We start from the raw sequence: 15,120 nt of genomic DNA, 5'->3' as shown, positions 1-15,120 counted from the left end.
CCATCCACACTCTTACTTTTGAATACAATGAGTGTAAAGATTGATTTGTCTGATGTGGCTGCTTGCTGGGGAAGCCAGAGGAAGTGTTTTTATAGGCAGGGAACTAGTGTTCCAGTTGTCAGAGATGTGCCTGTGTTGACCAGCTCTTCCCTTCCCAAACTAGGCAGGGAGGAATATGGCCATGATTTCCAAATAAGACACAAGCCAGGTGTGCCCAGAGGATGGGAAACTGTGTGTGGCCTGGATCCCTTTTCATCCCAGTCTGCCTTCCTCTGACAGCAGGAACTCAGGAGCAGCAATTTCCTTGGGGACAGCCCTGTTTTAGACAGCCCTCACCGTCTTTGTGCCAACACAAGCCTTTTCTCTGCAGCCTCTGAGACAGAATGTACCTTGTGTGGCCTGAATGCCAATGTCGCAAAAGCTCCTTTAAAGAGAGGATGTGCCAGGTATTGTCCCAGGTGCCTGCTCCGTGTTTGTCTGCTGTGGGCTCGGTGTTTGATCAGCAGTTGCTGCAGTGAGTCACCTCGGGAGCTGTGTTTGAATGTGGCCAGCTCAGATGGCAGGGGAAGGTGTGCCCTTGCTCCTGACTGGAAATCAGGGCTGCTCCCAGGACGTGCTGCTCCCCTAATTGTGTAGCACCGTGGGGATTCTTGACTCTTCTACTTGTTTAAAAAAAACCCCAACAAACCACCACCCACGGTAAAAACTCTCCCCATAATTAATTGAAAATAGCGTGGGATTTTCCTTGTGAAAAAATTAAGCCTAATTGGAAGTGTTTAACACTTGTTTGTTATCCTAATGTTCCTTTTAATGAACATGATGATTAGTGGTGAAGCAATAAATTAAGTTTGACATTGCTGTTTTAAATAGTGATCCAGTGAGAGAGGGAAGGGGAAACATAAACCACTCTCAGGTGCTGGGATCCTGTGTGGATGGTTCCTAAGCACGTGTTGGGTCCTGGATGTGCAGGGCAGAAAAGGGGAAAAAATTGCTTGAGCGCCTCAATATATTTTGAAGGCTAATGAGCTGTAATACAGCAAGGGGGTGGGCTGATGTGTTAATTAACTTGCTAGAAGTGTTTGCATGCAGCAGTAGGGCTGACTTATTAAGATGTACTGGCAGTGTTTGGGTCCTGCAGGTATCTTGCCTTGGGATGTTCCTCGTGCTGAGCCTTCATTTGGGTGCGTGTCACAGGAGGAAGCAGGAAAAAAATGAGTCCTAATTAATTTACTCTGTTAAGATGTGTGCTGTTGCATAGTCAGGGAGGCCCTGGTGATGTTCTGTGCCTTGAGATGTTAATTTAGAGCTTTATTTTCATGTCAGCATAGGATTTTGGTTTTTTTTTTCTTTTAACCTGAGGCTTAGCATAAACATTGACAGTCTCAACAGCACCTTCACTCTTGTAGAGCAACAGGGATTACCTACTTGTCTTTCTCCTCCAGTACATGCTCTACTAAGAAATGCAAAAAAGGGATTTTTCCCTTTGGGTCATATCATCTTTCTGGTGGTGCCTGATTATGTGAGGCTGCATTTCTGGGGGCAGGATGAGAATTTTGACTGGTATTCCTTGCATCGAGGACTGGTTTGTACTGGAGAAGGGTAAGAGATCAGGAGAGGAGACACTTGCCTGGCATGATTTTTCAGTCCAGGTTGCTTTGAAGCAGTGCAAAAACCCCTCACAAATGGTTGTCTGCACCCAAATACATGGCCTCTTAACTCCACGTTTGTGTTGACGGATCAGGCCACCCCCTGATGTTCAGCACCCAGTCTTGAATAAGTGAGGTTTTCCCCATTGGCAGTGTCTTGGCTGCTCCCTTCTTGACCTGGCTTCGTGTTGCACCCAGCCTTGCAGTCAGAGGGATGGGCTGCAACATTTGTCAGTTTTTGCCGGCTGATTAGCTCATTACCCGGAATGATGTAATGGTGAGTTCAGCTGCAGGCAAAAGGGAAAAAGGGTGGCTGCATTTGCTCCCTCCCTTCTTGTAGGGAAGCTTGTGGAAGAAGTGAGATTTCAGTTGTGATGAAAGCAGCCTGTGAGATGCCAAAAAGCAGTTTAGAGTCTACTTTTTTGGTCTAGATTGTGTATTTTTGTGCTGTAAGCTGAGACAGGAGATGTGGTTTTGAGCCCATGTTGTTCATAAGCTGTTGTTGCTGTGGAAGTAATACTCTAAATATTCTAAACATGAGAAAAGCACCTGAAAGCAACAAGCCTGACAGTAGCATCTTAGCAGGGGCTCTAAATGGATGCAGAGGGAAAAGCCATTGTGGATAGGAAGTCAAGTGGGGTAAAATGAAACATGGTTTTATTGGCAAAAATGTCAGGACTCCTGTCTCTGGGGCAGCAGTGGGGTTGTTGAGCTGTGCCCAGCTGGATTGGCATTTGGTGGTGCCTTGTGAGAAATGTTTCACAGGTTTGGAAAATTTGCTCAATGAATTTTTATAGCTAGAAAGCAAGCTGTGTTGAAGGGTTGCCAGGGATGGAGGGAGCTGGTCGTGGTCTGTGGTGTCTGCTCTTGGCTCCAGTCTGGGGTTTCATACTGTCCTTGGATTTATTTGTCTTCCTTGAAGGTAAAAATACTAAGCTGTTTCTGGCTGATTAAGTTGGGTGGGGTGTTATTCATGGGATCAGGTCAGGCAGGAGTGAGATGTGGGCCTGCACCCACAAGTGAAAAGATCACTGTGGCATAAGGAGCTGCCTCCTGCCAGGTGGGAGCAGCAGACAAAGCCAGAAAGAGGTGGAAAAGTGGGTGTCATCTTTTACTGGGACTTGGAGCTTGGCAATAAAGCAATTGTCCTCATTCCAATGCCCTTAGCTGTGGAGAACCTTGTGGACTGAAGCAATAAAAGTGGGATTAGGTTTGTTGATTAGAAGTGCAAAGGGCCTAGGGACAAAAACTTTCTCCTGCAGGAGGGAGGGAACTGCCTGTAGTGGTTGATGTAAGGACATGTGAATTCTGGAAAAGCTGTGGTGGTGCAGAGATGGGTGGGGAGAAGGCTTTAGGTGTTGCCATTCTAGGTAATGTCTTTGGTGTTTGCATTGCTGGAGATCTGAGCTGGAGCAAATAAAGAGGAGAGAGGCTTTGTTTTACCAGAGCCTGGCTTGGGGGATTTAAAATATTTAGCTTTTCTTTTATCCTAGAAATAAGAAAAATGAGAGAGGGTGTTTTCTGTCTGATAAACATCAGGCTGAGGAAGTTGTTCAGGAATTTAAGGACAAGGCTGAACCAGGACCAAAGCCAGGAATGATCTACAGCTGCCTTGGCACTACCCTTGATCTTGCCTGTTCTCTTGCAGCACATCATAAGTTGGGATTTTTTTCCTCCTGTGGCTCTTGGCCAGCTGCAGGTTTCAAGTACATTATGGACTGTTAAACATGGCATATAATGCAGGAATGAAAAGCTGAAGTAAGGAGGAAAGTTTTCTGTGCTAATACGTGATGAAGTGTAGGTGTCTGTGCCTTTTTCCACCCTTGTGGCCTTGGGTTGGGATTTTGTTTAGAAAAGCTGTCTGTTGTCTGTGATTAATTCCAGCTGTTTGGGGGAAAACTGATTCTAGGTAAAAAAAAAAAAAAAGTCACTGCTGGCAGAGTTAGGAAGAAGCAGATTGGTGGGGAGGACTGAGTTTCTGGGGAATTCTGCCAATGTGATAGAAAAGAGGAAAAAATGAACTTGGGTGACTGAGCAACCAGCTGCATCTCCGAGTGATTTTTTTTTTCCAAGACTCTACTTGAAAGTAAAGGTTTCTCCCAGCCTTCCAAGACCTTCTTCTTTTACTTCATATATTAATCACAAATCAAACCCTTCAACGCTGTGGTTAAAATGTCGGGCTGCTTTAGATTAACAAATGTGATGCCAGTGCGTTTTCTTCTGCTCATGTTTTTAAAACACCTTCAGGGATTTTGTGAATTTGTTTTTCCTCTGCCACCATGAACAGTCTGAATTTATTCATAATGAAGATTTTTAGTGTTTGTTCTTAATCCTGGGACATCAGCAGCTGGTATGTCCAGTTTTCCTGGATGTTCAAAGGGTTTTTTGAAAGGAACAATGCCAAAAGAGTCGAGAGTTGTGTTGCTGCAGTCAACTCGTCCTGTGGCAAATCTCTTTGAGGCCTAAGAGTCAGTGTGCGGCAGGAGCAGTGCACATCTGATGCTGGCTGAATTTCATTTGCAGGTGATGGAATACGAGAACAGGATCAGAGCCTACTCCACGCCAGACAAAATCTTCAGATACTTTGCCACGCTGAAGGTCATCAACGAGCACGGCGAGTCCGAGGTTTTCATGACCCCGCAGGATTTTGTGAGATCCATCACCCCCAACGAGAAACAGCCGGAGAGTGAGTGCTCTGTGGGTGGTCATCAGGGGAATTGATACTCTCCAGTCTCTGCTCACCTGGTCTTTAAGCTTCCCAGCTCTGATTGCCAGGGCTAGGAAGCATCTCCCGAAGCTAAAATTAGCCTGAGTATGTTTCCCAAAATGCTGTTGCAGTGTAGCAGATCTGGCTGGAGTGAGCCCCTGAAGAGTAGATGGGATGCCTTTCTCCTCTATTTAATAGGGAAAGATTTCCTTTAACTGAAACACTTCCTAAACCTGCAAAAGGACTCTGCTTTGGCAAGGAAAACATCAGCAATAAAGGTTGGAGTCGATGATCTTAGAGTTCTTCTCCAACCTAAATGGTTCTAAAGGGGTTGAGGCAGCCCAGTGTGATGCTGCTGGTCAGGGTAGGGCTCGCCTCTGCTGTCTTCAAATTCCCCATGGGGTGCAGACAAACACATCACTTGTGGTACCTGGGGGGGTTTGGCAATCAACAAGTGGGAGAGACACCTTGCACTTGTGTGGGAAGCTGTGTCCTGAATATTTGGTGTTGGTGTGATAGCAGGAGGCTTTTGTCTGCATTCCATTTTAGAGATTCATGTTTGGAGTGACATCTGGGAGATTGTGTTTCTTGGTCTCCTACATTGTATCTCAAAGAATGAAACAGGCTTTTGTCAAGTTAAAACTTCCCTTATCTCTGCAGACATTCATGAAGAACTTCAAGCCCTGAATGTTAACTTCTTGAGTGTGGGGTTTATGTCCAAATTGGACAACTGTTTTGATATCTTAGATGACAGTTGCTAAATAAACACTGTGTACCTTTGTGCTTAGAAAATAACTATATGAAGTGTGTGCTGGAGGGAAGAAAAAATAATCCTGGCATTAGTGTTTAAAGCACGTAGGTGAATTGATATTTAGGTTCCCATCAAGCCGTGGAAATAGCTGTAGTCTCCATGTGAATTAATGGCTCTAGGTTACCATCTTGTCTATCTCAAACTTCTTGAACTGGTACTTGGAAAAGCAGTAGCACCCATCTGGAAGCTCAAAAACATCCTGTGTTTTCATTTCAACACATCTGATTCTTCTTTCACTTCTTCCACGTGCTTGGTGCATTTTAGGGTGTGTACAGCAAATAGGTGGAAGAACGCTGAGCAAACACCTTGCTCAGAGACCAGCAGAGGTGACTAATGGGAAATAAGAATTCATCACTCTCAGCCACTCACTTCCCATTGCATTCCCATTGTTATCCTGGCTGTTGAAATGGCCCCATGAAGCTGTGGTGCCTGCAAATGCTGCCAGTCAGTGACACACAGCAGCTTGAATGGGGAGAAAGTGGTCTTGGGTGCTCTTGGCCGGTGGAATGGGATGGAAACTGAGCTTGGGCTGCCCCTCAGCAGGCAGAGCAGGAAGGTGGTAGGCATGCTGGATTTTGTTGAGTTGAAAAATCTGTCTTCAGGACTCCTACTGTTGTGGACTTGCTTCTAGTTGGAGCTGCTCTAGGGTGGTTGTTCCCTATCAGCTCTGTACATCATCACAATCACAGTAAATGGGTTTTTTTAATACATAATGAACAGTAGAAGAGTAAAACACTTATTGCTACAATAAAGTCAAACCAGCCATAACCTTGTTCTCAAATGTTTTTAGAGCTGGTAGTAAAAAATAAAAGGAAAATAGGTCTGGTTTTCAGACCAGAAACTGAAAACAAAGAGTGCTACCTGCTGGCCAGATGAGTTCTGTACTTCACACCCTGCTGGTGCTTTTGACTCATAGGATAATTTAGGTTACAGGTTAATTGGGAAATGCTGGGGCTGCTTTCTTCCTCAGTCACGACTTGGGTGTGCCCTCCACTGGGGCTGGAGCATCCTGCCTTCAACCCACGGCATTCCTTGAGGTTGTGGTGTAGCCTGGTGTGTTCCTGGGAAACTTCTTTGAGCTAATCCTTCAGTGTGCTCAAGCTGCCGGTCGTAATTTCAGGGAGTAACTTCTTGTAAATGCCTCTGCTGTTTTATGGAGAGAAAACACTGTGGAATATAAGTGATCTGGCGTAATGAAGTAGCTGAGTCCCTGTTGTATTTATTTTTAAACTACTCATCTACTGTGAAGGTATCGTTTGCCCGATTCATTTTTATGGATTACGTAGGGGAAAGTTTGATTTATTGTCAATGAAGTGTCAGCTTAATTCCAGCCTGCGTTTTGCTAGCTTGGGGAAAATGAATGCCAGTTCCTCAGCTCCTGTAGATTGCTTTCTCTGGTCCAGTCAAACTTCCTGCCACAGCATTCCCAAGTAGGCAATCTGTGCTTAAGGAATGACACGAGCTTGCTGAGCTTGGAATGGTTTGTCAGAAGAAGCCAAAGAATGGCATTAAACTTGAAAGCTGCTTTAAAAAAATAATTGCTTTCTGTGCTCTCTGGAAAGTTCAAGTGCCAGGAGAAGCGTGGGTGGTGATTTCTGCTCCCTGCAGTCCTGTATTATTTTTTTCTCCCACGTCCTCTCGTACCTGAGACGTAAGTCTGCTCCAAGAGTGGATGGGAAGGGGTGGCTGTTTCCTTCCTGGTGCTTCCTTGGAATCCCAGTCCCAAACCAGCTGAAAATAAGCTGAAAATACTCTGTCTCTGGTGGGAAGTATACGGGTTCCCTCCATTTCCCCAAGTTTGTCTGGGTCCATTCTGCACTGATTTCCTGAAGAAAGTGAGCATTTTGGAGCATCCTCGACTAAGACGGGGCTGTGTCATGCTCAGCCAGTATCAGTTTTCCTATGGCCTTTGCAATAAGGTCTGAAAGAAGTATAAAATACTTCTTATATCTCATCCCAGCATGCTGTAGTGTTGGCTGGTTCTTCCCAAACCAATCCTGCTCTTCCATCCATGTATTAACCTCACTGGTTATCCCAGACTCCTGCCATAGGAAAGATGCATTTCAAGTTTCACCACGTAATGAGTTTCACCACAACTCAAATATCTGAACTCTTGGAAGGTTTTTTGGGTGGGTTGTTTTTTTTTATTTGAGTGCAAGAGACCCCAAACATGCTGCTGAAGCCCAGGCAGAAGCAGCAGCTGTGGCCCTGCAGGCTCTGTGCACAGGATGGTGACAGAGGAGAGGGGCCGTGAAGGACAGAGCTGATTCCTGGAGGCTGCATCAGAGTGTACAGCTTGCCTCTCCTGTTAGAAATGGTTTGTTTTCCATGTCTGAACTGCACGAGAAGCTGAGCACAAGCTGGCCTCTGGGGTGGTACAATGCAGGAGTGATTATTTGTAATTTTGGTTAAAGTTTATGAAATATGGATCTGATCTCCTGTAGAGCCAGCAGCCAGGATCTGAGACAAGCTCTCATGTGATGAGGAGGGGAGAACTCCCTGGGCTGGTACAGATCCCTAAAGTTACACAAAGTGGTCAGCTGGGATATTTAAGACCTAGAAGGAAGCCAGAGATTCGGGGACTCCAATCCTTCTGGGAATTCACCCTCTGTTTTTCCCCAGTATGTCTGCTGAGGAGCTCTTCAGAGAAAGGATATGAATGAGAGGTAGCTCTGTTGTCTCCTGAATGAGATGAGGCTTTTTTTCCTGTGGAAATACATAATGCCTGGGCAAGAATCATCTTTGAACCTGTGATGCCTGATATGAGACTCCAGGAAAAGAGCCAAGGAGGAGCGAGAGTTGCACTTAGGTGTATGCCTGTGTGCTGGAAGTGACATAAATGGGTGCTTCCCAGACAGGTGCCAGGTTGGTGTGGCTGACCAGGTGTGTTAGGAATGCATGTCTCACAGGGAGACTGAGTGGCTTGTTGGAGCAGGAGGAGATAGATGAGAACCAAGTCCCTTGATCCTTCCTTCCTGGAACAAAACAGTCCTGGACTTGAACCCGAGCCTGAGGCTGTTTTCCCCTGAGAAATCTTGGGCAGCTCATTGTTTGCTTGCAGATTACATTTTAGATTCAGAGGGGAAATAGTCTGAATACAACAATCAGTAGCTGGATTACAGCTCTGGGGGGGAAAAGCTTGCTCCAGCATTTTCTCCTGCCATTATGTGGCATATCACAAGCACAGTTAGCAGGCTCTTCAGTCTTCATAATTAGCCCTTTTATTCATCTGCTGGCAAAAAGAGTCCATGTTATATATTAAGCAGTGGGGAAAAAAGCAGACCATGAGTGAATGTGACCCAAATAATGTGAAAAATCTGACAAGGATATCAAGACTGGAAGGAATTGAAAACGTTTTTCCATCAGCGAGAAGCTGCTGGTATCCCAAAGGAAATCATGGTGGTTTCTAATTGATCTCGACTGTGTTCTTGGCATAATATAATTGTCCTTCTCCTGGAAGCTCGTTTTTTAAATGTTTTTTAGAACTGCAGTCTATAATCTACTGCCTGTGGATTTATTTTTACAAGATAACATGAAGAGCTTAGTAATTGTCTGCATATTTGTCAAGTGTGGCAATTAGCTGGCTTTGAGAAAATCCCTGGTAAGTATGTTTTTGTTAATCAATAGGAATATAATAAGCATTTGATTTTAGATTTGGCTATTGCTGAACAAGAGTAAGAAGTAGTTATTCTGTGTTTTTTTCCTTTACATAATTCATTCCTTCTCCATGAAAACATCCTCCCCAGCCCAAAATGAGAGAAGTAAATGCAGGGAGTACAGTTGTGCTGTTGAACACTCTCTTTTCCCCATTGTGGCAGGCTGTGAGTGTTAAGCAAGTTTCGCTTTATATTGAATCTTTTTTTTTTTTGGAGTGCTGTGAAAGTACCATCACATGAATAAAAGTGGTAGCCTGTATCCCTGGTATTGGTGGGTAAATGGTGTCAATCTACTCTGAAATAACATTTCTAGTAGTGCTCTGTGTGTTTAGATACTCCGTGGCAGTGCTGCTGTTTATTTGGGGCCCCTGATAGGTGGCATCAGAATTTGTAGGAGTAATAAACAGTGGTAGTTAAACATTCCAGGGAAGCTGATTTGGAAATCATTGCAGGTCACTGAAATGCTGCTGGCAGTGAGTGGCTGGTGCAGAGCCCTTGGCTGCAGGAGCAAAAGGGATGTGTAGGGAAAGATGAGGTGTTGTGCAGGGTCTCAGGTGTATTCTGGGGCAGGTCGTGGTGGAAACTCTGGGTTTGTTCAACAGAAACAATGAGTGAAGCTCTGGGTGATCACTGCAATCCAGACTAGCCATGGTGTGTGTCCCAGGAAAACTTGAAGTGACCAGGTATCTGCCTGAAATGACTCCGGGATGTCACTGCTGCCTCTCTTGAGGACATCCTTTCAGCCACTTCTGGGAGAATGCTTTTTCAGCCCCTGCTCCTCAGTGAAAGGTGGAAAAGCTCTTTTTCCCTGGTTCAACATGCCTATTAGCCTGTGTTCCTGCTGATCAGTGCAATAGCCCAGCCAGGGGCTGTTTGTCTGGGGGGTGTGGCACTTAGAGACAATTCAGTGGTGGCTTTAACATCACACTCTGCCTTTTGAAAAAGAGGTGTAATAGCTGGTATTGTTCCCTTCCCTGGTTCAGCTGCGATTGTCCTCATCCATGCAGTGTTCCCATTGGCTCGCCAGCCTACGCAAATGCCGAATTCCTATTGCGGCATCTTGGAGGAAAAGCTTCTTGGGGGTTTTTATGTCATTTAAAGAAAGACCCCAGGCATTCAGGCAACAGGCCCTCTTTGTTGGTTATCCTTTCGTCAGGTTTAAAGGCTTGTGGAAAAACGGGCAGCTAAATCCTTAAAAAAGAAAATAAAACTGTACAGGGAAAAGGAAAATGTATAGAGTAAAAGTGTGTGCATTGAACATAGATGCCTCTTTTCAGCTTTTGAATTGGCTTCTTCTCAGAGAACCTGTGTCAGGGGAATTTCACAGAGGAATTTAAGTGTGCAGCTTAATTAATGCAGCAGAGGAGAGGGGGACATTGTGCATGGCTGGGAGGGTGACCATATAAAACACCGGTGGAAACCAGCATGCCTGTGTGTGCAGTACGACTGTGGAATCATCCGAGTTGGAAAAGATTTAAGATTGAGATCGTCCATTGGCCCAGTGCTGCCAAGGCCAAGACTAAGCTGTGTCTCCAAGTGCCACATCTACATGGCTTTTAAATCCCTCCAGGGATGGTGGCATCACTACTGCCCTGGGAAGCCTGTGCCAGTGCTTTGACCACTCTTTTGGTGAAGGAATTTTTCATAATACTCAATCTAAACCTACCCTGGCACAGCTTGAGGCTGTTTCCCCTGTGGCTGTCCCCTTCTGTCAGGGAGTTGTGCAGAGCCACAAGGTCCCTCCTGAGCCTCCTTTTCTCCAGGCTGAGCCCCTTTCTCAGCTCCCTCAGCCTCTCCTGGGGCTCCAGCCCCCTCCCCAGCTCCCTTCCTATCCCTGGACACGCTCCAGCCCCTCGAGATCCCTGAGCAGGGCCAGCCCAGGGGATGGGCCCTGCCCTGGGCCTGTGCTCACATCACTGCTGGGACAGCCCAGGAGCCATTAGTTCCATATTTATTGATTACATGAATATTTAATAGTTATTTTGAACTATACGATATTTATATGTACATAAAATGACAGTTATCAGCTTATCTTTTCTTGCTGTTCTCTACACAATCATCCATTCATTCTGGCTCTCTATTGAAACCTGTTTGCTTTCCCAGTGTCCGGTTGCATGGGGTGCCATTGAGACATACTTTCACTTGCTATTTTTAGCCCATGTCCCTTTTTTGGCTTTCCATGAGTACATGTATAATGTCAGGCTGTCAGGGATCTGTCTTTCAGCAGCATTTCCTGGCATGGGAAAAGGAGGTGTTCCTGAGAAATGACTTTATTATGACACACGGACATAAGCTCGGCTTAAGTTACCATCCAGATGGTGACACATAAAGTGTTGTAGTAAAATAATCACATTTATCAGACAAATCCTACCTCTAAATGCACCAATACTTACTGCATTTATAGCCACAGCTTGGCGAAGGACAAAATTCAGGAGATTAAAGTCTGAAAATGTGTATGAATATGCAAACAATGCAAATTGTTATCAGGCCCACGAAATATTGAGAAGGTGCTTTCTGGCTGGAATTTTCACAAGTGTAAAACCCTGCGACAATTGCCTTGACCTTTGAAATTAGTGGCAGAGGAGTTGTAGCTGCTTTGGGTAACGAAGAGCAAGGGGGTCACCCTGGAGCAATGAATAATTCCATTTTCTGCACAATACCATGAAACTTTCCAGCAGACAGGAAGGGTTTCATTATCTTCTTTCGAAAGCAGGTGACGCAGCAGGCATGGGGAAGGCTTTATTTTGGTTTTTCCATCTTATTTTCTAATTTAAATTGAAATGATAATGTGCTAATTACCATAAACAGTGGCAGAAAATGCACAGGACGTCGCTCTCCAGAAGGTTTTATTTCTCAGAGCACCAAAAATCAGCCTGTACTCTCCCGAGTTTTATTGTAAGTGCTGGGCTTGACTTCTGCTTAATCTCCTCTCAGGATTCATCTTCCTGACTTTTCAAAGCTCAGATAAATAATCTTCCTGATTTTTTTTTTTTGTCACCTTGCTTAAATGTTCAGTCATTGGTGTTAGATGGAACCTGCTGGGCATCGTGGGTTAGATGAGAGCTTTGCTCCTTGACTCGGCCAAGGCTGGGATATTCTTTTCCCCTCTTCCACGTAAATAACCATTTTCTGAAGGTATCAGAGAATTTATTGGTAAAAATAATCCCTCTCTCTGCCTTTCTACCATCCAGCTAAAGGACTCCACTTCTTACAAATGCATCTGCAGCTTATCTCCTTTAGAATCTATTTATTTTATACTCAAATTTGAACAAGCTTTGAATTTGTTTGGGGATATCCCAATTAACTGTGGGAACAATTCTTAGTTTCGCCATTTATGAGCCATTCAAAAGGTGTTACTAAAATCACCAAGGGTCACAGGGGAAATGTTTGCCTGGTAATAGTGCAGGGATCTGTGTTAGGGAGGGTATTTCAGGCTGTTGAGAGGTGCTGGTAGCTGAGCTCTTGCTGGCCCTGGTATAGAAGGAGGTTTTCTTCCCTGATTCCATGAGTTTGTTGTTTTTTTGTGGTCAAAATACAAAATACACAAAACCAAATAAAATTTTCCACCTGTCCTTATGTTTTCTACACATGTTACTCAGACTATGCATTTTACTTTCCAGTCCTTTCAAACAGAAAACACAAGAAATATTTAATTTTATGCCATAAAAGCTTTCTTTTCTGTAAGTGTTTTTTTTTCTCTTGCAGACCTGGGCCTGGACCAGTTCATAGTGAAACGCTACGATGGGAAGGTGAGCACATTAGACTATTAAATGTATTCTATTTTATGGCTTTTTTGACCTAGAATCCTTCAGTTATTACCTGTGTGAGGGTGGAAGTTAAATGAAGTGTGCGAAGTGTTCTCTTCTGAGCATTTTGTTTTTCAGTAGCATTGCAGTGCTTTTTCTGTAATGACAGAAAGATTGTTTCTGTAAAGGGACCTTATTTTAATGTTTACAGACAAAACATTACCACTTCCTGTATTCTGGTGGGCTGGGAAATCATGGGTTGTAATCACATTTCTTTGCTGCTTCTTTCTGACTGTGTGAGAGCCCCACAGGTTAAATCATTTCAGGGGAAACTCACTGGACCTTTCCTTTCCAGTCTCATCTCCACATTCCTAAAGGAGGGAGATGTTCTTGTGATTTTTTTTTCTGCATCCCACCCGTGTATTTCCCCCCTATCAAACAGCCTTTCTCTGTTCCCCTTTTGAGGCCCAGGTTATTCCTGCAGCACTGCTCAACTATTCTGGGTGTTTGTGCTTTCATGAGAAGTGTTGGTAAAATCTTAAGCAAATTCTGATCTAGTTTTGTCTCCCTGTGAAAGTGGAGCCTTGTAGCATCCCACTTGTTATTATGGATATCACAGACCTAACTATCCACACTGTAAATCCCTCTGGCGTGGTAAAGGCAGCTCTGCCCCAGGACTGGCAGCTCAGATGAACTCCTTCATGCAGATAACTGCAGGTTAGTTAATTTTCCATCAGATCACCAGTGGCACATAACGGTCCTCCAGCTTTTAGCAGCATTTTCACTGGCACCATCTGAAAATAAAGCTTTCAAAGGGACATCAGCTTCTTACCCCTATTTCTGCAGGGTGCACCTGACACAGAGTGTCAGGCATTTCCAGAAAGCCTCAACACTGGGGAAAAAAGGGGAATTTAAAGCTTGATGTAAACACAATGTGGGCTGAACATGTGCAATTCCCTGGTTTGTATTTAGCAGAGACAGGTAACAACAAGATGATCAAATACCTGGGGTCCCTGTCATGAGCACTGGACGAGTGTGCTGGTTACCCAGGCAGCAGAGCAGGGCTTTTCTGGAAAACAGACAACAGGGAGGTGGATTTTGGCAGTTAGTTTTGATACATAAAGCTCCAAAGCGTGTCGTGAACACCTGTTTTCTTTTCCTCCCTGCCACAAACGTGACGCCTTCTTTTTGTGTTTAAAAAAAACAACCCAGCCAAAGGAAGAACGTATATTCTTTGCAAAATACCCAGTGTTTCTGCCTCTGGTTTCATGACAGTCTGTTTTGCATTCGCTCACTTTCATCATTTTCTCTTGTCAAGCTATCACCCTCATCCCTTAGGCTTTACATAAACAAGATTTGTTTGTAGGGAAGAAGTGCTGAATCCCACACTCTGTTTGCTAATCGCTCCTCTGTTCCTGAGCACTCTGCAGGCGATTCCCAGCACACTGGATAAAAGATCCAAAGGCAAATCCTTTGAACTCAACTTTCTGTTCCCTTGCCCCTCAACACCAAGGGCTCTGACCTGTAGTAGACTGAAATAGCTTTTTATATAACTTAGAGATGTTGCTGCTGCACTGGGATGTCTCCGTGCTGTGGTTTGATTGTCTGAAAGTGAGGCAGCAGATTTAGGGGACTGCAATGGGCTTTGCTTTGTTATTATCTTCTCCTGGGACCTGGTTTTTCCACAGCCTAATAACACCCTGGAAGCAGTGTACTCTGAAAATGAAGAAATAGAGGTTCTTGTTTGCTTGGCTGTCTGCTTAAAGACGCCTCGGGATTGGCTACATCTGGCTGTGGCTATTAGGGCGGTGGTAATGTCCAGGTGAGAGGATAATTTGAGGAGAGGATGAAATGAGCTGGCTTTGGCTCTGCCTTGGTAATGAAGGAAGCTGACAGTAGATTGATCTGACAGCAGCTCGTTCTCATTTTGTTGCTTGCTTGGGTTTCAGTTTAAAAAAATAGCTTTTACTCAGCCAAGCACAACAGAGGTGCTGCAGAGCTGACCTCGAACATTCTGAGTTTCACTTGCACAGTGATAAAACCCTTTTGCATCTCTTCATCTGTGCCTGGTTCCAGCCACACGTTCCTCTTGGATTGTCAAAGCAGCCTCTACCTGGAGGGGATTTGCCTTTGTGTGCTGAAAGAGCTGCTGAGCTCAGGCAGAAGGGTGAGAGGGTCATCACTGTTCCCTTAAGCATCCTTATGGATGTTACACAGAGGTAATGGGAATTGTGGTACTCAAAAATAGGCCTGGTCACTGGAAAGTTCTTCTCCTTTTTTAAGGAGAGAGGAGTTTGTGAACAATCAGACATGAGCTAGCTGTGCCACTCAAGAGCACTGACAATCCTGAGGCCAGATCCTGGCTGAAGAGTGGGAAAGAGGATTGATTTTAGTTCCAAGCAAAGATAGCATGCAAGCAGTAGTGTAGAAGGTGATTCAGTTCAAAGGTCTGTGCAGTTAGTTGCATTTTAATTACATATTCCAGGACAGCATTTGTAGCATCTGTGTAAATTTCGAGCATGTGTGTTTGAGATCTAGATGCTGCAGCATTAGT

The 15,120-nt window shown here is 44.6% G+C and overlaps 1 protein-coding gene across 9 annotated transcripts in view; it reads left to right on the top strand.

The window, feature by feature from the left end:
• MICU1 (mitochondrial calcium uptake 1) overlaps positions 1-15,120 on the top strand; it is an 84,436-nt gene that overhangs the window by 20,515 nt on the left and 48,801 nt on the right. For 8 of the 9 annotated variants that reach the window (XM_066191795.1, XM_066191793.1, XM_066191792.1 and 5 more), the window contains 2 exons: positions 4,170-4,332; positions 12,526-12,569. In XM_066191795.1, the coding sequence (XP_066047892.1) occupies positions 4,170-4,332; positions 12,526-12,569 (207 nt within the window). Of the gene's footprint in view, positions 1-4,169; positions 4,333-12,525; positions 12,570-15,120 lie in introns of those variants that run through there. The other variant, XM_066191798.1, reaches the window with a different exon arrangement.

Source organism: Chamaea fasciata, unplaced genomic scaffold, assembly GCF_029207755.1.
Source record: "Chamaea fasciata isolate MVZ Bird 193981 ecotype frontalis unplaced genomic scaffold, bChaFas1.0.hap1 SCAF_9, whole genome shotgun sequence".
Lineage (NCBI taxonomy): Eukaryota > Metazoa > Chordata > Aves > Passeriformes > Sylviidae > Chamaea > Chamaea fasciata.
Note: the sequence above shows the minus strand (reverse complement) of the source record. Positions and strands in the feature narration are given on the sequence as shown.